At 48.9% G+C, this 24,790-nt stretch overlaps 4 protein-coding genes across 4 annotated transcripts; 3 read left to right on the top strand and 1 right to left on the bottom strand.

Moving 5' to 3' along the window:
- Nucleotides 1-5,077, top strand: klhl2 (kelch-like family member 2). The gene is made up of 14 exons (XM_077719596.1): nucleotides 1-430; nucleotides 1,001-1,123; nucleotides 1,206-1,312; nucleotides 1,368-1,489; nucleotides 1,629-1,791; nucleotides 1,862-1,971; nucleotides 2,039-2,155; nucleotides 2,380-2,529; nucleotides 2,597-2,714; nucleotides 2,900-3,097; nucleotides 3,174-3,275; nucleotides 3,395-3,664; nucleotides 3,735-3,878; nucleotides 4,542-5,077. The coding sequence occupies exons 1-14, from the start codon at nucleotides 363-365 to the stop codon at nucleotides 4,568-4,570; spliced, it is 1,821 nt and encodes a 606-aa protein (XP_077575722.1). The 5' UTR covers nucleotides 1-362; the 3' UTR covers nucleotides 4,571-5,077.
- Nucleotides 5,078-6,715: 1,638 nt separating this feature from the next.
- Nucleotides 6,716-9,432, top strand: msmo1 (methylsterol monooxygenase 1). Its single transcript, XM_077719727.1, has 6 exons — nucleotides 6,716-6,785; nucleotides 7,495-7,751; nucleotides 7,818-7,966; nucleotides 8,244-8,370; nucleotides 8,438-8,592; nucleotides 8,680-9,432. The coding sequence occupies exons 2-6, from the start codon at nucleotides 7,497-7,499 to the stop codon at nucleotides 8,870-8,872; spliced, it is 879 nt and encodes a 292-aa protein (XP_077575853.1). The 5' UTR covers nucleotides 6,716-6,785; nucleotides 7,495-7,496; the 3' UTR covers nucleotides 8,873-9,432.
- A 352-nt stretch (nucleotides 9,433-9,784) lies between these two features.
- Nucleotides 9,785-14,120, top strand: cpe (carboxypeptidase E). The gene is made up of 9 exons (XM_077719259.1): nucleotides 9,785-10,133; nucleotides 11,744-11,940; nucleotides 12,006-12,173; nucleotides 12,318-12,435; nucleotides 12,499-12,681; nucleotides 12,845-12,984; nucleotides 13,142-13,241; nucleotides 13,307-13,425; nucleotides 13,617-14,120. The coding sequence occupies exons 1-9, from the start codon at nucleotides 9,911-9,913 to the stop codon at nucleotides 13,713-13,715; spliced, it is 1,347 nt and encodes a 448-aa protein (XP_077575385.1). The 5' UTR covers nucleotides 9,785-9,910; the 3' UTR covers nucleotides 13,716-14,120.
- Nucleotides 14,121-14,285: 165 nt separating this feature from the next.
- On the bottom strand, nucleotides 14,286-23,792 carry LOC144198238 (protocadherin-16-like). Its single transcript, XM_077719150.1, has 11 exons — nucleotides 23,696-23,792; nucleotides 23,074-23,612; nucleotides 22,718-22,985; nucleotides 22,318-22,494; nucleotides 22,002-22,233; nucleotides 21,392-21,628; nucleotides 19,796-20,593; nucleotides 19,519-19,694; nucleotides 19,258-19,375; nucleotides 19,025-19,185; nucleotides 14,286-16,849 (listed from the first exon to the last, which is right to left on the bottom strand). The coding sequence occupies exons 2-11, from the start codon at nucleotides 23,595-23,597 to the stop codon at nucleotides 14,591-14,593; spliced, it is 4,950 nt and encodes a 1,649-aa protein (XP_077575276.1). The 5' UTR covers nucleotides 23,598-23,612; nucleotides 23,696-23,792; the 3' UTR covers nucleotides 14,286-14,590.
- Nucleotides 23,793-24,790: the final 998 nt, after the last annotated feature.

Consider the following 24,790-nt stretch of genomic DNA (forward strand, 5'->3'; position numbering starts at 1 on the left):
CGTGGCGCTGCCCATTTGAACCACTCCGTGTCAGCGTCGGGGACCCTCTTTGCCGACACGTTTCCTTGTTTGTGCGTCTGCTGTCAATGAAAAGAATGGTGGAAGGAGAATAAAATAAGTAGCACCAAACCGACTTTTTCAAAGAGGGACACACGGGGAAAAGATTGAGAAAACTGCCTTTCTTTTCCCCACGTCGTCCATAAGTGGGTATTTTATCACGCGGCTAGCTAACTAGCTTTTCGCCCCGCGGCTAACCGGCTCTCTTCGGCCACAACATCCGCTCACAGCCCAGCCGCGGTCGGACTCCGGGAGGAGCTGACTCCGCCACCGCCCGCCAGACGACCGAGAAGCTCGGATATGGAATGGTGCATGCCGCCGGGCCTAGTGTGCTGCCGTTGAATACAAGCGGAGTCATGGACACGCATCCCCTGTAAGTAGAGAACGAAGAAAAATGGACTAAATACACGAGACTGTGCCTGTTGACGTCTTGTGGCTAGCCGCTAGCGTGACGGATGGTGCCGCAGTAGACAGGCGTCGAAGCGGGGAAGGGACGTGAAGCTTACAATAGCAGGCCCGCATGTGTTTTTTTAATATTTAATATTCATTATTTTGAAGGATATATGTACGGAAAATGAAGACAAGAGTCGAGCAGTAATGACAGCAGTGCTTTTTTAACTCATTCCTGCCGTTGAAGCTGATGGACGAACCAGAGTCACTTTAAAAATGTTGCCGTTTTACCAATTAGTTTGCTCAAACTAAGAAAACATACTAACCACATTCTAACTAACTATTTTGTTGTTATTGCATCAAATAACATTGGCTTCCATTGTCGCCGACAGACGTTCGGCCCATTTGGACTGGCAAGGGTTAGGGTCTGGGTTATTTTAACTAAAAACACAGAAAAAAATGTATTAAAAATGACAATGATTGATGTAAAAAGGGGTAAATCAGGAAATGTAATATACATCAATGCTTGATTTGACCTCTGCATTTGTTCCAGGTGTACGCGGCTCTGTCCGCACGCTCTGGACAAAGAGGACGGCGGCGCCGAAAGACAGGGGCCTCTCACGCTCAACCCTCGACACATGAGGAAGGCCTTCAAAGTCATGAACGAGTTACGCAGGTGTGTGCTATCATTTTTCGGGCTTCTCGTGCTCAACTCAGTTATGGACATAAAGTAAACAAATAAAATGTCCTCCCATCAGCCAAAACCTGTTGTGTGACGTGACGATCGTAGCGGAGGATGTGGAGATCGCCGCTCACCGCGTTGTGCTAGCCGCCGGGAGCCCGTACTTCCACGCCATGTTCACAGGTAAGCGCCGCCCGCTCGCCGCCGATTTCCCCTCTAAACGATGGCGTGGCTTCAGGCGAGATGGCGGAGAGTCGAGCCAAGCGTGTGAGGATCAAGGAGATGGATGGTTGGACATTGGGTCTCATGGTGGACTACATTTACACGGCTGAGATTCAAGTCACGGAAGATAACGTACAGGTGACCCTAAGTGACGCACTGACCGCCATGTTTGAATTTTATAAGGAGAGAAATTCTTGTTGATGTCATTTAAAGGGGATGAAATTTAACATGAAAACTGTAATTCACTAAATTGATCAATTCCATGCGTGTCCACTAGGCGGTGCTCCCTGCGGCGGGCCTGTTGCAACTGAACGAAGTGAGGAAGGCGTGCTGCGACTTCCTGAGCTCGCAACTCCACCCGTCCAACTGTTTGGGCATCCGAGCCTTCGCCGACCTCCACGCCTGCTCGCAACTCCTCACGCAGGCCAACTGCTTCGCAGGTGCCCCCAAAACTCTTTTTTTCTTCCGTTTACACATCAGAATTTATTGGAAAATGTTTTTCTTTTCTAGAACAACACTTTACGGAAGTAGTGGGCAGCGAGGAGTTCCTCAACCTGGGAATGGAGCAGGTTTCCAGCCTCATCGCTAGTGACAAACTCACCATTCCCACGGAGGAGAAGGTGGGTTTAATGTCGCCCTCTGGCGGACACATGGCGTGCTTACACTCCCCTTTTCGCTCGCCTGCAGGTGTTTGAGTCGGTGGTGGCGTGGGTCAACCACGACAAAGATGTTCGCCAGGAACATCTGGCGCACCTCATGGAGCACGTTCGCCTGCCCCTGCTCACCCGGGAATACCTGGTGCAGGTCAGCGCCCAGTCAAACTGGATTGGTCGCCCGTCTGTCTCTGGCTGGCAATCAATCAATACATAGAAATACATTTTAAAAACACAATTTTGTTGTTGTTGCCCATGATGTGATCGGGCCCGATTTCTGGGATGGAGAAATTTCAATAGAAGCCAAAATTAAAGCAATAAATGCATGATAACCAACGTCAAAAAACGTTTGCGGCGATGTGTTTGTGAGGTTAGCGCGTGGAGGAGGAGTCCCTGGTCAAGAACAGCAGCGCCTGCAAAGACTACTTGATCGAGGCCATGAAGTACCACCTGCTGCCCGCCGAGCAGCGGGCGCTCATCAAGACGGCGCGTACTCGCGCACGCACCCCCGCACGCTGCCCAAAGGTAGGCCCAATTTATTTTATTTTTTTTCTCTGTTTTTAATTTGTTTTTATGTTTTTTTTTGCCACAGGTGATGGTGGTGGTGGGTGGCCAAGCGCCCAAGGCCATCCGCAGCGTGGAATGCTACGACTTTGAGGAGCGCCGTTGGTACCAGGTGGCCGAGCTGCCCACGCGCAGATGCCGAGCGGGTAGGCATCGCAGATCAATCTCCGCTAGTTACACCATTTTTTGGCACTCGGTCTCATCTGAACCAATGATAAAGCGTCTCAAAACTTATGGCCGGGTGAGCACATGTGTCAAAGTGACTCATGGAGATGGCAAAATGGACAGAAAGTGAGAAATGCCACAAAGAAAGCACTATTCTTCCTTTCAGGGGTCGTGTCGGTGGGCACCTGCGTCTACGCGGTGGGGGGCTTCAACGGTTCCCTGCGCGTGCGGACGGTGGACGCCTACGACCCGGCGGCGGACCGCTGGAGCGGCGCCGCCAGCATGCAGGACCGCCGATCCACGCTGGGGGCCGCTGTTCTCAACGGGCTACTCTATGCTGTCGGAGGCTTCGATGGCAGCACTGGTAAAAATGTTTTTTTTTTTTAATATTTGTCAATGTTTACGTTTATGAGTGTTAAATTGGATTTGTCTCGGGACAGGTTTGTCTACGGTGGAAGCGTACAACGCCAAGACGGATGAGTGGTTCCACGTTTTGCCCATGAGCACGCGACGGAGCAGCGTGGGCGTGGGGGTGCTCAACGGTGACTACACGCTACCTTGCGTTAAATGAAGACAATTTATTGAGCCTTTGGGATGATTTCTTACGGCTCACTTGTTTATTTCCCGGGCCATTGACGGCACGCCGACCCGTGGCGTTCAGGGATGCTGTACGCGGTGGGCGGCTACGACGGCGCCACCCGCCAATGCCTCAGCACGGTGGAGGCCTACGACCCCAAAAGCAACGCCTGGAGCTACGCGGCCGAGATGGGCACGCGACGCAGCGGCGCCGGCGTGGGCGTGCTCAAGGGACGCCTCTACGCCGCCGGAGGCCACGACGGTCCGCTGGTGCGAAAGAGCTGCGAAGTCTACGAGCCGGCGTCGGACAGCTGGCGTCAAGTGGCCGACATGAACGTGTGCCGCCGCAATGCCGGTGAGGACCACCAGGGGGAGTAGGCCCCGCCTTCCCTTGGCTTCCATGTTTAAGCGTTGGTCTTTTTCAGGCGTGTGCGCCGTGGACAACTTGCTGTACGTGGTGGGCGGAGACAACGGCAGCTGCAACCTGGCCTCAGTGGAGTTTTATAACCCCGCCTCCGACAAGTGGACGCTACTGACCAGCTGCATGAGCACGGGACGCAGTTATGCTGGTAAGTGGATAAACGTTATGTATTTTTTAGGCCATAGTTATCTGAAAAACGTATTTATACGCGAGAAATAGTTAAATTCAACTATTTTAAGGGTGTGGCTTATATGCGAGTAAATACTGTAATGGATTAATTCTTAGGTTTCTTCAAGTACTAAATTCTGCTTTGTACAGTAATCCCTCGATTAGCGCGAATTCACTACTTTGCGATTTGTTTTTGCGATGTTAATTATTTTTATTTTTTTTGTCTAACAATTTACAAATTGGCTTAAAACTGATTTTTTATTTAAATTTAATTTTTTTATACTATGTTTTTTTTGTCATATAAGTCGACATCTTAACCCGGACCATTTTAGATAGAATATTTTGATTTCAAAAGAACTGGATTAAAAGCCCTGTAGATTCCATTTTTATAGCTCTAAAACAATGTTTATTTTTGCTTTTTTAAATGTATTTTTAGATTTTACAAAACTATTTTTGAACTAAAAAGAGAAAATAAGGATTAAAAAATACTCATTCATTTTAATTTGATCCTAAAACAGAAAGTCTGCACTCATGACTTTCCCGGGCCGCACAAAATGATGCAACGGGCCACATTTGGCCCCCAGACCGCCACTTTGACACACGTCTCTTAACCTATTGTCCGTTTTTTTTTTTTTGTTCCCAGGCGTGACCGTGATCGACAAGCCATTATGACCCGCCGCCGGCGCCGCCGATTAGAAGCAGAACTTCCCGAAGACCCGGGCGACATTCCGTCACCGGTCCGGACGCGTCGTTGGCACGCCGACCAGACGACGATGACGACGTCGGCGAGCGCTGAGAATTTTCTAGCAGTGGACGGTTTGGAAGCCGGTTTTTATGCCGGCCGCCGCCGGCTAGCGCCGAGCGCTAACGAGAGGACGGCGGGGCCTCGTCCGTTGCTCCTGCGCTTTGTTTGATTTTATTTTGCGTGCACGGATGCGTCGCCGCGATGGCCGTCCCGTCCAATCGCGTGCGTCGACATCGTTTTCCGATAAAATGAAGTTGATGGCAAATTTGCGTCGTTTAGGAGAATAATTTGCCTTTTCCGCTTTTTAACATTATGCGTTAAAAAGAATATTTACTGTTTTTTTTAATCCAAAAATGAAAGAATGTTTACCGACACCCGCCACCCCTAATTTTGGGATGAATGAAAAATTGTAAATAAAGATAATTAAAAAGGAATATTTCTTTTTTTTTTATTCCGTTTTTAATTAAAATTTATGAGATAATTTTTACTCCTTACCCGTTTTTTCTAAATTAAGTTAAAAAAAATAATTCATGTTTACTTAATTTTTACCCCTTAAAATTGAATATTTATTTGTACTCTTAATTCAAAGAATTAATATTTCGAAATAAATGTATTTGTTCATTTGTTTCAAATGAACATGATAGATATAAAAAATATATATGTAAAGCATTGGCGGAATACATAAGTATATAAAAAATTAAAATGTAAAAATCCTCAAATAAAAAACCCACAAAAACAAATCGAAAAAAAACAATTTTAAATTATTTTATTATAATTTTATGTACATAAAAACGATTTTATTTTTATAGCCCCTTTTCCCATAAAGTATTTTTTTATTTTAAATAGTTTTAATTTAAAAATGTCTTTAATTTAACTTTATATTTATTTAATTTTTGGCATTTTTTATTGTATTTTTCAGCTTAATTTCTATCGTCTCTCTGTTCATATGTATAATTATTATTTTTATGCACTTATGTATTCCCTCAATGCATTTTGATGTATATTTGTTAAGTTTGGAGACATTTTTGACAAAAGACGCACGTTTGCTCGCTTTTTCCCCCGTTTTTTTTTGTCCAAAACGGGCATCGCATGCGGCCTATTTCGTCTGGCCAACAGACTCCGCCTCCAAAGCGACGTCCGACGAATGTGCCGCTTTTTTTCTCCGGTTCCGGAAAGCGACCAAACTTTTTTGCAGGCTGGTGCCAACTTGTTTTTTTTTTTTTTTGTCAAAACGTCTCGTAGGCTTGGTGTCTTTGGACGTGTTTTGAAGCTACGTGTTTTGTAGAGTGCTCATTATAGTCCGTACGCTTCTTGTATTGACCATAAAACAAGAAAAAAAGCTGTGATGTTTTTAAACTCTTTTGCCAAATCAGTAAACTATTTCAATGTATTGTCTTGTGCTTTTTTGTTGTTGTTTTTTGTCTCTGCAACTCATTGGACGTGTAAAGCTGTCCACACACTTTGAAAAATCGTTGTTGACGAACATTGACTCCTTTTTAGTGGAAATTGAACCATTTAGTCATCAAATTCTCTCATGAGAAATAAGTTGATATTTATGAGTAGATATTAATGCCAATGAATTAATATTGCCAGGAATGTGGCCCAGACCAATATGGCTGCACAGTATGGCTGTTTTTCCAACGTTTCCTTAAGAAAATTAGTCTTTTTTAAAGCAATTTATCTTCAACAAACATGCTATACCTGATAAAAGTTGTGTTCATAATAGTAATTCAAATACGTATGTTGAAATGTTAACCCCAAAAACAAGCTCTTCTGAATAAAATGGTGTTTTCATTCAAGTTTTATTTTCTTTCTATCCTTTTGGTTGTATGTAATCCTTAGAATATACGTGTACGACTGTGTATTTAGTATACATAATATATTTTTTGGTCCAATAAGTGTGTATGAAGGCGGCACCTCCTTGTCACGTACGAAAGACGTGCTCGGCTTCTGATTTGCTGTTGCCGTGGAGATTCCGGATCTCACTATCATCGCTTCATGCAGATGTCCAATCAGAGGCGCTGTCTCTCACGCGACGTCACTCTGCTTTTCGCGCCGCCCAATCAGAAGATAGCTCCCTCAGCTACTTGACCGCGGCAGGTAGTTCGCTCACCCGCACACACACACACAGTACGCGTTTAGGTAAGTACTAGCTTCTCTCCATGCTAGCATACGTACAGTTAGCTTAACTTTTTAACGGTCTACTTTCAATTAAAATAAAATAAACGCAAAATAGGTACACCAATAGGCTTGTTTTGGGATATAATGCACGACTAAGGTTCAACTGGAAGGTACTAAAGCATTGCATTTCGTGTATGTGTCATAAAAAACTCGTTTTTGAAGTATTTCGGGTCCAAATACTCGACGAATTGTTAAAAAGTATTTAAAAGTTGCGGTAGTGATGTCAAAAATGATGTTAAAAATCCCGCTTGCGTGTTATGTAATGGTTCCGTTAGGGTCCGGGCCTAAATTTTATGTTAAGTAATCATTCATTCAAATTTTTAAATTGTAGTAATTGTACTTCACTAAACTAAAAACCATGTTTTTTTTAATGACGTAAATTAAGCACTTGGTGTATGTTTTAATTTATGTTAGATATATATAAGATTGAATTTTATAAAACTTGTTTTATTTAATAGTCCCCTATGTCCTTTTTATTTACATTTTTCAATGAGGTAACAGTTTTCTTTTTTAAAGGTTCATTGTGTCATTAATGTATAATGACGTCCAATCCCTGTAAAATGAGTCAACACCACTCTCCCGCTTTAAATGAATTGGACATCTTGTCTTTTTAATGAGTCAACCCCTGTTTGCGTACTGATCAAATTCCAAATGTTGGCAGCAGCAGCAGTGATGGAGGCGAACGGCACGGCGACCATCTTGAGCTCGGCCTCGCTGGCGGCGGAGTACTTGGACGGCCTGTTGCCGGCCAACCCTTTGCAGCCCCCCCTCAAGCGGGCCTGGGTCCACATGTTGGAAAACTATACCGAGTTCCAGATCGCCACTTGGGGTTCCCTCCTGGTTCACGAGCTCATCTACTTCCTCTTCTGTCTGCCGGCTTTCCTCTTCCAGTTCATGCCCTTCATGCGCAAGTACAAAATCCAGCAGGTCAGCCTTCTCCTTCTCGTCCATTTTTCCGCTCAGATTTTGAGAATGTGTTTTTTGTGCGTGCAGGACAAACCAGAAACCATGGAGAAGCAATGGCGTTGCTTGAAGATGTTGCTCTTTAACCACTTCTTCATCCAACTGCCACTCATCTGCGGCACTTACTACTTCACCAAGTTCTTTGACATCCCTTACGACTGGGAGTCAATGCCCAGGTGGTGAGTTGGCGCGCCTTATGTGTAATGGACTGGTGTCAAAGTGGCGGCCCGCGGCCCAAATCTGGCCCGCCGCATCATTTTGTGCGGCCCGGGAAAGTCAATGATGAGTGCCGACTTTCTGTTTTAGGATCAAATTCAAATGAAGACTATAGATGTATATTAAATTTATAAATTTTATTTAGTTTTTAAAAAAATATTTTGCTGGAGTCCCTCAGCAATTTTGTTATACGTAGCTGTGTATGATGACAATAAAAAGGCTTGTGTGTTTCCTTTCCAGGCCCTTCTTGGTGGCTCGCTGTCTGGGCTGCGCCGTGGTGGAAGACGCCTGGCACTACTTCCTCCACCGCCTCCTCCACCACCGCAGGATCTACAAGTACATCCACAAAGTCCACCACGAGTTCACGGTAAGTCCAGAGCACGCACACGGATGAGCGAGAGAGGCGGCCTGACTAAACGGCGGCGACTTTTCAGGCGCCATTTGGCATGCAGGCTGAGTACGCCCACCCCGCAGAGACCCTGATCCTGGGCGCCGGCTTCTTCATCGGCATCCTCATCTTCTGCGACCATGTCTTCTTCCTCTGGGCTTGGGTGGCCGTGCGACTTCTGGAGACCATCGACGTGCACAGGTTAGCATAAATCTGCATCATTTTCCATAAAATGAAATATTTTACTATTGGGAGAAAAAATAATGACTTTTGTATGTGCAAATGCAGCGGCTACGACATCCCGCTGAACCCCCTCCACCTGGTGCCATTCTACGCCGGCTCCCGCTTCCACGACTTCCACCACATGAACTTTGTGGGCAACTACTCGTCCACCTTCACCTGGTGGGACAAAATCTTCAAGACCGACCACCAGTTCAACAAGTACGTCACCCAAAAGGAAGGCGATAAGAAGATGCAGTGAAAAGGACGCAAATACCTGCCCATTTCGTCGCTCTTTTTGCCTCCTTTCTTTCCTGGCCGGTCGTTCGACCCAAAGGCGCCACCAGGCGGCGCCAAAGTAAGCCTTTTTCCGCATTCCTTGTGACTGCCTTAAATACAAAGGAGAAAGTACATACGTATTCCAAGCTGTTCAATTACTTGGGAAATACGGATGAACTCGTTGATTACCATTGACTGGGAGCGACGTCCAATCCATTGGAACTGAGTGCAACGACACTAGATGGCGCCAAAGGTACCCCCTATCTCTCTTTTACTGTCGTCAATGGCAGTGAATGAGCATCAAACTACTATTCTGAGCCCACCACTATCTTTTATGACTTGCGAAAGAAAATCAATCTTATATATAATATTTTAGCACTTAGTAAACAAAAGCTCGAAGCCTACTGAATAAGAGTACATATTTACTTTTTTAATTCATTTTATTCTGCCTTTAAATGGAAAAATATATAATTCAACGTTTATATTTTAGTTGTAATGAAAAATGTTTGCCGTTTTTATAAATAAAATTATTTTATGACTATAGTACCTTCTCTTAATGTAAAGTACAACATTACAAAACACTATCTTAAGTTTTGCTGCACTGGGGAAGGGGATAGACACGACTGACACACGCACGCGCACATGCACCGCACCGCAGCGTCAAGTCAGCAAACAGGAAGTGAGTAACACATCCGGTGTTTTTCCCCTTTCTCCCTCCTCCAACATGCCTGAATTAAACTATCAACTCCTCGACAAGCTGTCCCAAATCCCCATAATTAGCTTCGTAATTAGAATCAGCTGTGTTGGAAACGTGGCAAAAAAAGACCGGAATTGAAGACCGTGTGGCGCACACTAGTTCTTTTATTTTGAAACCAAACCGGACGTGCGCCTCCAGTTTCCGTGCACTTGACCCCTCCCCGCTCAGGTGTACGCATTCGCATCCCTAAGAGGACAGAGACGCTTTGGAGTAGGCGTCCTTCCCACGTTCTTCGTCTGATTCTTGTTGTCGCATCCACCGACGATGGGCGTCAAGATCGCGTTACTGCTGCTGGCCTTCGTGGCCCTGTCATCGGCGGACGATGTCTCGTATGAATACCACCGCTACGACGAGCTGCGGAAGGCGCTGGTGTCCGTGTGGCTGCAGTGCCCCACCATCACGCGCATCTACACCGTCGGAGAGAGCTTCGAGGGCCGCGAGCTCCTTGTCCTGGAGATGTCCGACAATCCTGGCAAGCATGAAGCGGGTGAGTCCCTCGGGGGAAGGGAGATCCGCAGAAAAAAAAACCCAGATGGACTGACAGGGGGAGAGAGAGATAAAGAGCGAGAAAGGCGCGGTGGGCAGCCGCCATTTTGGGGCTGAAGATGCTCGCAGTCGCCTCAGGTGCACTGCGGGGGACGAATTGGTCCGCCATTGACCTCCCCTCATTCAAATTATCTTCCTTTTCCACATTTAATAGTCGTTAAGTGACATGGACGCATAGAGATGTCCAATCTATTTGACGTGAATGAGCGTCCCACTTTAAATTCATCGTGTAGTCATTGGTGTTGACGGCACAAGTAGAAGATTTGCCAACATGGCCGCCCCGATGGGACCTTCCCATCGAAGTCCACGCATTGACATTAAAATTCAAATCATTTGGAATAAATCAGCTTGTTGGTAGTGCTAGCTGTCCAACTCGTTCCAAGTGGGAGAATGGCAGCCTGCAGACGTTTCAAATGGGTCGGATGGACGTCTATTGGTAACCAAATGACAACCTGGTTTGTTTTGATTTTGATTTAAAGTGACCTTTTCCCCCCTAAATTACGTTTTTTTTCCATTTTGATTTCTTTTTTTTTAACGTATTTCAACTGGTTTAGATGGCAAACGGCTTGAATAGATTGGCCATAACTCCCCATCGAGCGGAAATAGCCGTCACCGCGGCAACAGATCGGCTTAGCGCTCCCCGCCGGCTCGCCTGGGTCGGTTAGTAGGCCGCCATCTGTCAGGTATCCTGCCGGTGCTGTTACGTGACAACCTTTCGTTTAGGATTTGCGTTTCTGCTTCCACAAGAAGGGCCCTCCCTGACCAACACAATAGATTATTGATTGATGAAATGGCTGCTTTATTTCATACAGATGCTTGATTTATATTTGTGTCTAATGTTGTTCGACTTTGTGGCTCCGTCTGACGCATTAAATGACATCAAGGAAAAAATGACTGGTCGTTCGTGGTCTCCACGGCGACTCGGCATCCCCGCCCCGGCCGCCACGGAAACCATAATGACGAGCCGTGTTGACTCACCTGCTGTGGCCATAAAGACGTACTTACTTACTCAATAGCTCCCATTGATGTATACTTTATGGATGTTCCTTATGGAAAATGAGTACAGGGTGGCCATCTTGGTAGGGGCAATGGCAATGCATTGACCTTCAAATTGACAAGGTCAAGGGTGTCAGACCTGGTTTGCGGGCCGCTTTAACGTCAATTTGACTTCACGATCATTGATTTTTTTTAACTAAAAACACCGCAAAAAATGGATTAAAAATGACAATTATTGATTTAAAAGGGGGAAAATGCGGAAATGTTATATACATCTCTACTCTTCATTTGAATTTGATCCTAGAACAGAAAGTCGGCATTCATTTACTTTCTTGGGCCGCTTAAAATGATCCGACGGGCCACATTTGGCCCCCGGGCCGCCACTTTAACACCCTTTAAGTGGAGATTTATATGTCCGAAAAATGTCCTTTTACTCATGACGGTTCTATTTTCTGATGTGGTGGAAACTATTTCAAATATAATCCAATATTAGCTCCTCTGTTATTAACTCAGCTTGTGAAATTAAATCCGCCCCTTTTTTATTTATTTTTTTAGGCGAGCCCGAATTCAAGTACGTGGCCAACATGCACGGCAACGAGGCGGTGGGACGTGAGCTGATTGTCTACCTGGCCCAGTACCTGTGCGACCAGTACCAGCGAGGCAACCAGACGGTGGTGGACCTGATCCACGACACCCGGGTGCACCTCATGCCCTCCATGAACCCCGACGGCTTCGAGAAGGCCGCCACGCAGGTATGGCTTTGGCGCCCCCTGCCTAAAACCTCCTTAAATTAAAAGGAAAATTCACCTTGTTTCAGTCCGGTGACATCAAGGACTGGTTCGTGGGCCGCGCCAACGCGCAAGGGGTGGACCTGAACCGCAACTTCCCCGACCTGGATCGAATCGCCTATGTCAACGAGCGAGAGGGCGGAGCCAACAATCACTTGCTGCAGAACATGAAGAAGGCTGTGGATGAAAATGACAAGGTAGCTAGACATCATGTCCATCTAGGCATCTAAATGCACTCCATGCGATCCAGCACCTCCTGCAAAGTGGTTCAGAAAAAGAATAACATTCTGAGTGCACGAGAAAAATGTGAAAGGAAGGAATTAAACAATGAATTTTTGCAGCTGGCCCCGGAGACCAAAGCGGTGATCCGCTGGATCGCCGACATCCCCTTCGTCCTGTCGGCCAACCTGCACGGTGGCGACGTGGTGGCCAACTACCCGTACGACGAAACCCGCAGTGGTGAGTGGGCAAAAAGAGGCCATGGTGTATTCTGGAACAAACTGACATCCCATCGTGCGGCAGGCTCGGCCCACGAATACAGCGCCAGCCCCGACGACGCCCTCTTCAAGTCACTGGCCGCCGCCTACTCCATGTTCAACCCGGTCATGTCTGACCCCAATCGGGCGCCCTGCCGTCAGGGCGACGACGACGCCAGCTTCAAGGACGGCGTCACCAACGGGGGGGCCTGGTACAGTGTGCCTGGAGGTGAGCGCCATTTTAACTGTCTACGGACAACACGCAACAAACTTTTCTAAATGAAAGGCTAAAATGATCTTTTTTTTTAATGAATCACAGCCACGAATGGTTTTAAATGGTTCGAAATTGTGTCTGTTCAGCTATTTAATTGCTAAAAATGCCTACTTGACAGGAATGCAAGACTTCAACTACCTGAGCAGCAACTGCTTCGAGATCACGCTGGAACTGAGCTGCGATAAATTCCCCGCCGAGGACACGCTCAAGGGCTACTGGGACCAGAACCGCGACTCCATGGTCAACTACATCCATCAGGTAACCGACAACATCCGTGCCCCAGTTAACTGCACCGCGTGAGCTTAAGACGGCCATCTTGGGACAGACCGCCTTGCTCCTTTATCACATATATTAGATGAGATAACTTTCATTTATCCTGTATTTGGGACATTTGACACATGTAAATTGTACGCAGGTTCACCGCGGCGTCAAGGGATTCGTGCGAGACCTGCAGGGCAACGAAATCAGCAACGCCACCATCTCGGTGGAGGGCATCGAGCACGACGTGACCACGGGTGAGTGACCAATCCCCACGGCAACAAACGGCACGAGTCAATGTCTGACATGTCTGTTTTTCTAGCCAAAGACGGCGATTACTGGCGCCTGTTGACTCCCGGTAACTACAAAGTGGCGGCATCGGCCCCGGGATACTTGAGCGTCATCAAGAAGGTGGCCGTCGCCCACAGCCCCGCCACCAGGGTAACTAAAAACCTTCCTTCCTTCACAATAGTGTTTTGAAGCTTTTTGTTAGCAAAAATACTCCAAAAAGCTAAGCTAAATTAGCCTGAGATGCCTGAAACCCAATTTCTTTGCACTTTTATCTCCTTTTTATTTTATTTTTTTATATTTTATTGAAAGAATTGATTGAGTTTTGTGTTGCGGTGTCTTAGGTGGACTTTGAGCTGGAATCTTTGACGGAGCGAAAGGAGGAAGAACGCGAGGAATTGATGGATTGGTGGAAGATGATGTCCGAGACGCTCAACTTTTAAAACTTCTCTTTCTTTTCACTCTTTCTTTATTCTTTCCTTTTCTGGCTTCATCGTCGTCGTCGTTCATCGTGATTGGTAACCACGGCAACCGTCTCTAGCACCCCCGCGAGCAGCCAAAAAAAAAGGATTGCGGCACAATAACAACGTCAATATACGTGTATACATTATGGATATATAAATATATGGAAACCTATTTATTCACCTATGTATAAGCAAGCACCATTTTCTTTTCCGTTTTTTACATTTTTTGGATCCAAAGGAGGGGAATTTATGTAAATTGGGATCTTCTTTCCATTTGAACGTGAATTTGAAATATTTCTTGGTGTGGAGGAATGTGCAACAATGGATGTAATTGTGAAAATGATTCACTAATAATGCTTAAAAATCCGTCTTTATGTTGTCAAATTGAGTGCCAGTCTGTTAATTTCTCAGTATTTTTATTCAGTCTTTAAAATAAATCAAAGGATGATACAAAAGTCTTTTTAACATTGAAAATATCAAACAATTAAAAAATTCAATACTACAGATACAAACTTTAAAACAAACTCCATAAATTTGTATAAAAATAACAAGTAACCTTAGACACGCCCACCCCGAAAAATGAAGGTCATAAATGTCATCTAAAAAAAATCTTAAAATTAATTTAAGATAAAAAACTTCTTGAAAAACAAAATATTATCATTTTTTTGGGTCAATATCAGATCAAATTTTGACAGATTTCTTTAATACATTTAAATCTTTTAACATTTTATAAAAACATATTCTTAGATTTTCCAAAATTATTTTTGAACTAAAAACAGCCCCTGAATTTGCCCTTAAAAAGTAGAATATGACAGTTTTTTTTCCCGTCTTCCTTCCTTCCTTCCTTTGCTCACTCACACTTGTATTTCGGCCTCCAGCAGGGAGGCGGCGGGGGGTCCCGAATCCAGTCCGCCTTCCGATACGAGCGGAGGCGGGCCCGGACTTCTAGAGGTCAGCCACGACAGCGCAGGGGTGAAAGTGGGCGTCATGGCCCTCGGTGTTAGTCCCGTATTCCTGGCCAAAGGGGCGTAGGCGTAGCGGGGGCGGGGAGCCACGCTCCGCAAACCCGGCCGGGCCACCGAGGTGATGAGGGGAGGCGGACCCGCCCGGTCCGGGAGGCTCCCGATGTCGGCGAATACCGCCGCCAAAGCCGGGAAGCCCGGTCCCGGGTCCAGAAGGTGGTTCCAGAGCGGGGTGGCGGGGGAATGATGGTCTTTGTCCTTCCCGTCCGTCACGGCGTCCGGGCTTTCCTGGAAGTGACCATCGTTGATCCTTCGGATCTCCTGGTCTTCCGCCGTCTCGCCCTCCGCCGAGCCTCGGCCGCTGCGGTCGGACGGCGTCCGACGGTTTTCGGGACCGTTGACGGTGGTGTGCTTGTTGGGGGGATCCACTGTGGCGCCCGTCGTTTTGATGGCGGATTCTTTGAGTTTGGACTTGAGGACCAGAACGGCGAAGACCAGCAGGAACACGAGTACGGCGGCGAGGGAGACGCTCATAGCGAGCACTTGGCCGTTCAGCGGGTGGACCCAACTGGCCATTTCCACGGAAACCCGGCAAGAAGCTCTCCTGGAACCCGCCCGAGGACTGGCAGCGTACACGGTCATCTCAACGACTCCCGAAGCGTAGATGGCGCCCAGGGTCTTGTCCACCCGGAAACGCGGCGAAGGCTCCGAGAGTGAGTACTCCACATCCCCGTCGGCGCCTTCGTCTCGATCCAGCGCCGTCACGAAGCCGACGGCCAGACCGGACTCGTTGTCTTCCTGTAAGAAGAAGCGGTAGCGCTCTCGGGAGAAGACGGGGTCAAACTCGTCCGTTCCCTTGACGTAAACGTGGACCTGGACCGTGGCCGTCTGGTCCCCTGCGTCCCGGGCTTCTATCAACAGGCAATACTCACGTTGCCGCTCGTAGTCCAAGGACCGGCGTGTACGGATGACCCCAGACCGGGGGTCTAGGGACAAGGGCGACTCGCCCCAGTCTTGGGAACAAGAGGACAGGACAGAGTAAGTTAATCGTCCGTAAGCGCCGCCATCTCCGTCTGCTGCTCGGACCGAGCAGACCAACGTGGACGAGGGGAGGTTCTCCGAGACGGAGCAGTTATAGTTGGAGGAGGCAAAGTGTGGACTGTGGTCATTCTCATCTGATACTTCCACAAAAATGGTAGCAAACGCCATGTTTCTTGCATCCCAAGGATCTTCGCCATCACATGCCCGGACCGTCAAGATGTATTCCGACTCTTCCTCGTAGTCCAGTGGAGCACGGAGTGTCAAAACGCCAGAGACGGGGTCCATCAGGAAGAGTCCTCCACCATCGCCAGAGACGATGTCATAGCGGAGTCCTTCGGCTGGGTCGCTGGCGCCGACCCACGCCACGGAGGTGCCGGCGGGGGCATTTTCCGCCACCCAGACGCGATATTCCGCATTTCCAAACACTGGCAACTTCTCAATTTTCTGTTTGTAGGACGTCTCAAATTCACCTTGGTCCACATCGATGGCGGCGAACCGACGATCCACGTCCAGTAGAAAGACCTTGGCCGTCACCGAGGCCTCTCGCTGTCTTTCCGATTGGTCGCTGGCTGTCACCGTGAAGATGTAGGTCAACCGGTCCAATGGCGCCGCCACTGTCAGTTTTCCATTCCGTGGGTCCAAGTGGAAGGGGAACCCTGGAGGCGAGTCCACAGAGTAGCGCAAGGAACCAGCGAGGTACGAGGCGTCCTCGTCACTGGCGCAAAAGACAAACGCCAGTGAGCCAAATGGGGCATCGGCTCTCAGGGCAAAGGTCACCAAGTTGTCGGGGAAACGTGGCGCGTGATCGTTGGCGTCTTCTACCGTCACCAGCACCCTCAGCGTGATGTTGTGGCCCACTTGGTCCTCGGCCAGCACCACCAAGGACTGGAAGGGGGCCGCCTCGTAGTCCAGGGGCTGCCGGACATAGATGTGGCCTGAGCGGGAGTCCAGGCCAAAGGGCGAGTCGCCGTCATCCCCCAGGACGAAGTAGTCCACATTGTCTCCCAGAGTGGAGACGGCCATTGAAGTGATTACTGTCCCAGGTGGGGCGTCTTCTTGGACCTCTAGACGTCTCGGCGCAGACGGGGAGGCTTGATCCTCCTCGGACACCTGAACACGGAAACAAAGAAGTAAGATGGGGATGCGCATTTAATCCATTAGCTGCTAGCAGTGGTGTATTGTCAGGACCTTCAAGGCCTTCTCTGCTGACCTGAAAATATCCCAATCATATATATATTATATTTTGTCCATCAATACTTATTAAAATTATTCCAAATTGTCTGTTCTGCTTCATTTGTAGTCAAGATATTCCAATGATAACAGAGGAAAGTGTAGCCAAATTGTGGCGTAGTGGTTAACTCATCCAACTCCCACCTGGGAGACTGGGGTTCGAATCCCGGTCGGGAAGTATTTTCCCTTAAATGTTTCTTTGTAGTCAACATATTCCAATAATGACATTGGAAAGTAGCCGATTTGTGGCCTAGAGGATAACTCACTGGACTCCCATGTGGGAGACCTGGGTTCGATTCCCAGTTCGGACACTTTTTCACTTTGTTGTTTCTGTGGACTTCTTCTATAAATTCTCAAATGATTACAAGGAAAAGAGTAGTCACTTGGTTGGCGCAGAGGTTAGATCACAGGACTCCCGTGTGGGAGACCTGAGTTCGATTCCCGCTGCTGTCGTTTGGCTGAAAATACTTGGAAAAAAGAATTGGTCAATGGAATAAGAAGAAGAAGAAGAAAAAAAAAGAAAAACTTTTTAATTTATATAAAACACTTAGTCATACTTTTCAGTAAAAGGTTATATTCCGAACTGCCTTCGGCAGTTCGGAAGACACTTGATGGACCTGTCTGTGCGAAAGGCGTTCTCGGGTCGGCCTCCGGCCGACCCTCGACCGCTTGCTTGGTCAGTGAACCGCCGACACCGGGAAGCGAACTCACGTTCTCTCGGTGCAAAGGCGAGTGTGCAACCCACAACACCAACTCGTGCCCCACTTATACAAGGGTGTTGAAACGTTTTATCCCAGGAAATGGGGCGAAACACTTAGTCATTTTTTGACAAAATGTTTCATCCACCACTCAATACTTATACACTTATACATTTAAACACTTAGGCATCAGAACTTATTCTTTTAACTGAATAATATTGGGAAAATCTTTGCCTGCACTGGGATTTGAACCAACAACCACAGATGTGGGAGACTGATGACTTAGCCACTGGGCCACCACCCTGTGGGAGAAAGCAGTAGTACTTTTACTTTTACCTTATTCATTTACCTGAATAATATTGGGAAAATCTTTGCATGTTCTAGGATTCGAACCAAAGACCACAGATGTGGAGGACTGAAGACTCATCCACTGGGCCACCACACCGTGGGATTAGGCAATAGTACTTATACTTTTGTCTCTTTCATTTACCTGAATAATATTGGGAAAATCTTTGGAAGCACTTGGATTTGAACCCAAGACCAAAGAAGTGGGAAACTGATGACTTATCCACTGGGCCACCACTCCACAGAATGAGATATTGGTATTTGTTGTTTTGCCTCTTTTCACTCCCAGATAATACTTAGTACTTTATGGTAAGACTTGTTTTTGTAAAAAACGAGTTTAGTAAAGTTTGAAGACTTGGCACTCAGGGAGTAGTACTTAGTACTCTTCACTACAAATACATAAAAACAAATAAGGGAAAATGTGTCTCAACCAGGACTTGAACCCAGGTCTCCCACACAGGAGTCCAGTGAGTTAACCTCTAGGCCACAAATTGGCTACACTTCATACACAAAGTTGTGATATATGTATTGTATTGCCCTGATTGGTTATTATGGAAGGTTTTTTTTCATGTAGCATCACTAGAAAATTCACAGACCGCCATTGGCTGCTAGTCATAATTGACCCAGTTAGACAGTAAGATATTCCACATAGACCAATTCATGTTCATATTTCAAGGATTTATTAAATTGTAAAATGTTGAAATCTGAGATGAGATATTTTGATGTTCGGTCTTTTGATCGCCAGTGTTTTGGTACGAATATACTGTTGTAATATAATTTTCAGAGCTAGTTTCAATAGTACTTTAGATATTATACTCTCTCATGAATATAATTTTGAGAGCTGGTTTCGAACGTCCGGGGGACCAAACGTCCGGGGGACCAAACGTCCGGGGGACCAAACGTCCAGTCACAGATATTTTCTGTAACAAATGGTGTGATTGTTTTGCCTTAATTCCGGACACACCTCTTTGTTTTGGAGACACGGCGGCGGCGTCCTCGCCACACAACGTACCTGCAAGTGAATGAACGCCGTGTCCTCCAACGGCGGCGACCCGCCGTCCCTGGCCGTGACCCGCAGGACATAAGTCTCCTCGCCGCCGTTTCCGAAACGCGACGTGGTCCTGACGTCGCCGCTTTCGGCATCAATCTCGAAATGCGGTGGAAGTCGACCCCCTGCGCCAACAGAGAGCTTAGTCAGTTTACTGCCAATCCTCCCGCTTTGGACGGGTTTGGACGTCCACTCACCGCTCTGCAACGTATACGTGACGGTTCCATTTTCTCCCGCGTCCGCATCTTTGGCAAATACATTTGTGACCAAGGATCCCGTCGGAATTCCAGAAGATATCTGCAAATAAAGAATTGCCTTGAAATTTTGATTTTCACCTGTGTCAAAGTGGCGGCTCGGGGGCCAAATCTGGCCCGGCGCATTATTTTGTGTGGCCTGAAAAAGTCAATCATGAGTGCCGACTTTGTGTCTTGAATTTGTCCCATTTTATGAGCTTTCACCTGAACGTGGCGCTCCCGGTGCACGAAACGCGGCGGGTTGTCGTTGACGTCGGCGACCAGGACGTGGACGCGGGTGGTGGCGTTGCGTCGTGGGTGACCCCTGTCGCTGACCGTGACCTCCAACATGTGCTGGCTTTTCTGCTCCCGGTCCAACTCCACCCAACTAAAGATCTCGCCTGCGAAACATGGAACCACAAAATACGTTAAAAAAAAACCTCACTGACCAATGAGATCTCGCCATCTTTCAACATTGTCATCACTTGTAAACCTTAGTTACCCGTTTCTGGGTGAATGCGGAAGAACTTCTCGCCCGAAAGCAGGGTATACGACAGGCGGCCATTTTCCCCGGCGTCCCGGTCGCTGGCCACCACCCGTGTCGCCAACCCCGCGTCAGGCCCCTCCCTCCACGCAGCAAAGTACGCCACCCCACTGAAAATGGGCGGGTTATCGTTGACGTCCACCACGGAGACCTCCACGGCCGCCACCGCCAGGGCACCACCCGCCGTGGCCACCGCTCGGAAGCGGTACGTCGATTCCCGCTCGTAGTCTAGCTCGTCTGCGAGATATAGTTGTCCGCTTCGGGGGTGGATCCGGAAAGGGAGTGGCGGGGAGCCCGCCTCCGCCACTAGGGAGTATAGCGGGACGTCTCCGGCACCCCCGCGGACGTTCAGTCGGAGTAGGGCGGAGTTCCGGACGGCGTCTTCGGCGATTTGCGCCCGGTAGAAAGGCGTCTCCGAGGTGAGGGCGGCGCTCAGGGGTAGTTCTTCGCCATCCGGGCCGCTGATTTCCAGCAACGTCGTAATGTTTATCATCGCCGTTTCCGATTGGACGCCCAGCGGTGTGCTCCAGGACGGTCGGACGGCATCCCGTCGCGTGTCCTCCACGTCAATTTGGACCCGCGCCTCGCCGAAGACCGTGGAAGACTGTGTGTAAGCCTGGACGTAGAGCAGGACGTAAGGCGACGCCCGGCGCTCCAGGTCTTTGGCCGTGGTGATCAGGCCCGACGCGGCGTCCACGGCAAACAGACCCCGCGGGTCGCCCGAGGCGATGCGGTAGGACACGGGTTCCGTGCAATCTGTCAAGATCAAAAACAAAGAATAAGATTTCCAAGTCGTCCTCCAAAACCTGCCATCAAATACAAAATGTGGTTAGCGCATAGGGCTGGCAGTTCTGGGGTCGTGGGTTCGATGCCAGGTTGGTCTTCACTGGGTGGAGTTTGCATGTTCTCCCTAGGCTTGGTTGGGTTTACTCCAAGGTCTCTGCATTCCTCCCAAATTCCAAAAATAAGCATGCTAGGCATGAAAAGAGCTTCTGGGCGGCCATATTGGTAGGGGCAACTTTCCCATTGAAGTCAATGCATTTACGTTGAAGTTTCTTATTCAAATGGATTACATTCATGATTCTTTCATTTAAAATTACAGTAGAAGGGATATCGCTACTTTTTTTTCTCCCGAACGTGCCAGACAAAAAGTCAACCAAGTGGAATTAATCCCTTGGAATTAAGCGTCTGTCGCGTCACCTTCTTACAAGATTACAGACGCCTTGATTCTGTTGGACGTTTTAATCCATTAATTAACGAGGTGGCGACCAGTCGCTTGCTTTTAAGCTCCGCGATTGCCTTTGATCTCTCGCACACAAATTTATCAGCACTTTGTTTGTCATCGCTCGATCGAATTAAGGGGAATTAAATTGAAATGAGATTTAGAAGCAGCCTGTCGGATTGACAACGTCTGCAAACAAGACAAACAGATCGAATGATGACATCCAATCCTTGATGCTCACCCTTGGACAGCGCACAATTGGACGATTTCTACATGCAAAAGTTGTTTGTAGGCGACCATTTTGGAGGAAACTTGAGTCAATGATGGCGTACCTGGCGCGTTGAGGGCCCGCATGGAGCCCACGGCAGCGCCCGCCGGGGTGTCCGCCGCCACGGCGAAGGCGTAGCGGGGCTTGCGGAATGTGGGCGGGGCGTGGCCGCCGGACAAGACGTCGACGGTCACCTGGGCCGGGCGGGACGAGCGCAGACCGCCGGCGTCGCGCCCCGCTACGGTTAGCTCGATGCTGGTCGAATCCAGGTGGCTCAGCGAGGACGTTAGGTACAGCGTTCCTGTAGGGGACGCACAAGTTAAAAAAAGTAAACAATTTTCTGCAAAAATTTGACATATCTGAAAATTAAAAGAAAATGGTTCCTCGTTTTTGTTTTGTGATATCAAAAAAATGTGTTAGGCTCCAGCACCCCCCGTGAACCTCTTCTGCAAAAAATGTAACATACCGTCAAAAATAAAAAAAATAAGTTCCTCGTTTTTTATTTTGTGATATACAAAAAAAATGTTGGGCTCTAGCACCCCTTGCGAACCTTACAGAAGATGAATTTAAAAAAAAAGTCATTTTAAAGAAAAATAATTTTGAATTCAAACAAATGAATATACATATTTTGACAAAATAGAAAAAAAATTCTTTCTATTATAGTGCTACCTTACCTGTTTGCTCATCGAGGGCAAAGAGATGCGAGTGGTCGCCAGGCAGCAGGCGGTAGGCCACGCGGCCAAAGGCGCCGTCGTCGGCATCCGAAGCGCTCACCGCCAGGATCTCCACGCCGGGCGTTGCGTGGGAGCCCACGGCGGCGGCGTAGCGCTCGGGCTGGAATTCTGGCGCGTTGTCGTTGAGGTCTCGGATCTCAACGCGCACCCACGCATGGGCCTGAAGTCCTCCCTGTGGATCCAATAACATGTACCCCCAAATCAAGCGTGACCAATAGAGTCAAAGGAAAGAGTTGAAAAAAAGAGTCGTACTCACCGGATCCTGCGCTCGGACCAGGACTTGGCGGACGCTCCTCCCACCGTCTCGGTCAATGTCCCCAGAGACGCAGAGGCGTCCACTTTGCGGGTCCACACGGAAGAGGCCCGCCTCCTCCTCGGGAAGTGAGTACACCAGAATGGCAAACTCGGGGGTGTCGGCGTCGTCAGCTGTGACCTACGATACGACGGGCAAAAGGTCAGTTAGTACATTATCCATTTAAAAAAGCTCAAATAAACATTGTTTTAGATCTATAAAAACGGAATATTCAGGGATTTTAATCAATTTATTAAAAAAAAAAATTACATATTATATCTGAAATGGTGAAATCAAGTTGACGTTAATGTGGCCCGCCAACCCTTGCATTAGCCGGGTGATGCTAGCAAATGGTGTGGCGTACTTGCGAGAAACAGGTCCCGGGGGCGGCGTGCTCCGTCACGGAGGCCCGGTAGAGACTCTGGCGGAAAGCGGGTGGGTTATCGTTGACGTCGATCAGCAGCAGGGTGACGGCCACGCTGGCCGACCGAGCCGGCCTGCCGCTATCTCGCGCCGCCACCAAGAAACGGCACGTGTCGGGACCTCGGTCCCGGTCCAGGAGCGCCGCCGTGGTGACCAGTCCGCTCTCGCCGTCCACACGCACTGGGCACTCCGATTCCAAGATGGAGTAGCTGAACATTAGGGGAGCATTTTCTTAACTTGAGTTCACTTAACTTGTAGGAGAAGAAGAAAAATACCCACGTAAGATGGCGGCCTTACCTGAGCTGGGCGTTGACCCCCAAGTCCGAGTCCCGGGCCTCCACCTGGAGGACAGAGGCGCCCACGGGGAGGTCTTCGGAGACTCGAACCCGGAGCTGGTCCTCCTCGAAATATGGGGCGCAATCATTGACGTCCGTCACCCGCAGTGGGATGAGCGCCTCTGCGGCGAGGGGCGGAGTCCCAACATCTCGAGCCAGGATCTTTAGGCTGTACAAGTCTTTCTCCTCCCTGTCCAGCCCGCCGGCCACGCGCAAGACGTAGACGGAACGGTCGGCACGCTCCAGTAGGAACTGGCCGTCGCCGCCCTCGAGGCGGACGTCCGGCGTCGCCTCGGGGTCGTCCGGGTCGGAGACGGAAATCCGGGCCACGTAGTCTCCCGGCTCGGCCGCCTCGGAGACCCGGCCGCTCTCGCCCAGAAAGAGCACGTCCACCAGGGGGGCGTTGTCGTTGACGTTCTCCACCGTCACCAGGATCAAGGTGGCGCTGGACTCGGGCGGGACGCCAAAGTCGTGGGCCGTGACCATCACTTCGTGGAAAGACTGTCGGGAAAAGAGAACGTTATTGTCTCCAAAAAGGATTCCTTGTATATTATTTCTGACAAAAAATCTAAATATATATTTACCTGCGTTTCAAAGTCCAGCGGCCGGTTGAGGTAAAGCACACCGCTGGTCTGGTCCACAGAGAAGAAGTCTTGGCGTCCTTCCACGCTAAATCCCACCCTGCCGTTGTCGCCCTCGTCCGGGTCGTCGGCGCCCACCCGGCACACCGACGTCCCCACCGTGGCGTTCTCCGGCACGGACGCGGCGTACCGCCGTGGCCGGAAGGCGGGCGCGTTGTCGTTCTCGTCCAGAACCGTCACGTTGAGCCGCAGCGTCCCGACTCGGACGGGGACGCCGCCGTCAAAGGCCTCCACGGTCAGGGTGTAAAAGTCCAGAGTTTCCCTATCCAGCCCCCGTCGCAGCACCAGGTCCAAGTCCGGCTCACGGTGTTCCACGCGGAAGAGGTCGGCCCGGTCGCTCTCCCGGACGCGGTAGCCCCGGACCCCCAGCTCGCCGACGTCCCGGTCGCGGGCCCCCGGCAGGCGGAAGCGGGCGCCGGGCGGGGCCGACTCCGACACCAGCAGCTGGGCTTCGCTCGAAGGGAACTCGGGCGAGTGATCGTTGACGTCCTCCACCAGGACGCGCACCCGGACCACCTCGCCCGCCAGGCTGGCGGCGGCAAATTCGTAGCTGGCCCGGGTCTCCCGGTCCAGGACGGCGGCGGTGGAGATCAGGCCCGTGTCGGGGCGCACGTCCAGGTCGCGGAACACCTGCGAGTCGCCGGCCTCGGAGAGCAGGAAGCCCGCCGAGGGCCGGCTCAGGGCGGCGGCCAGGTCGCCCACCGCCGTGCCGGCGGGGAGGCCCTCCGGGACGCTCAACGTCAGCTCGGAGGATCGCGTCCGCCAGGGGGCGCACAGGAGCGCTGCCACCAGGAGCGCCCACACCATCTCACTGAGGAAAAATCAAACAAGGATTGCAGGAAGATACAACCAAAAATAAATCAAATATTTTACAGAATTTAAAGATAGTAAATACAATTAAAAAAAATCGTAAATACAATTTAAAAGTCTTATTTAAAAAAGCGGTCTAATTACCACTATTAATGGCATTAAAATCCAAGAATTGGGTCATCTTGGGTGAAAAAAAAATTAAATTAAGAGTAAATGTTTACCGTTTTT

Source organism: Stigmatopora nigra, chromosome 6 (genome assembly GCF_051989575.1).
Source record: "Stigmatopora nigra isolate UIUO_SnigA chromosome 6, RoL_Snig_1.1, whole genome shotgun sequence".
NCBI lineage: Eukaryota > Metazoa > Chordata > Actinopteri > Syngnathiformes > Syngnathidae > Stigmatopora > Stigmatopora nigra.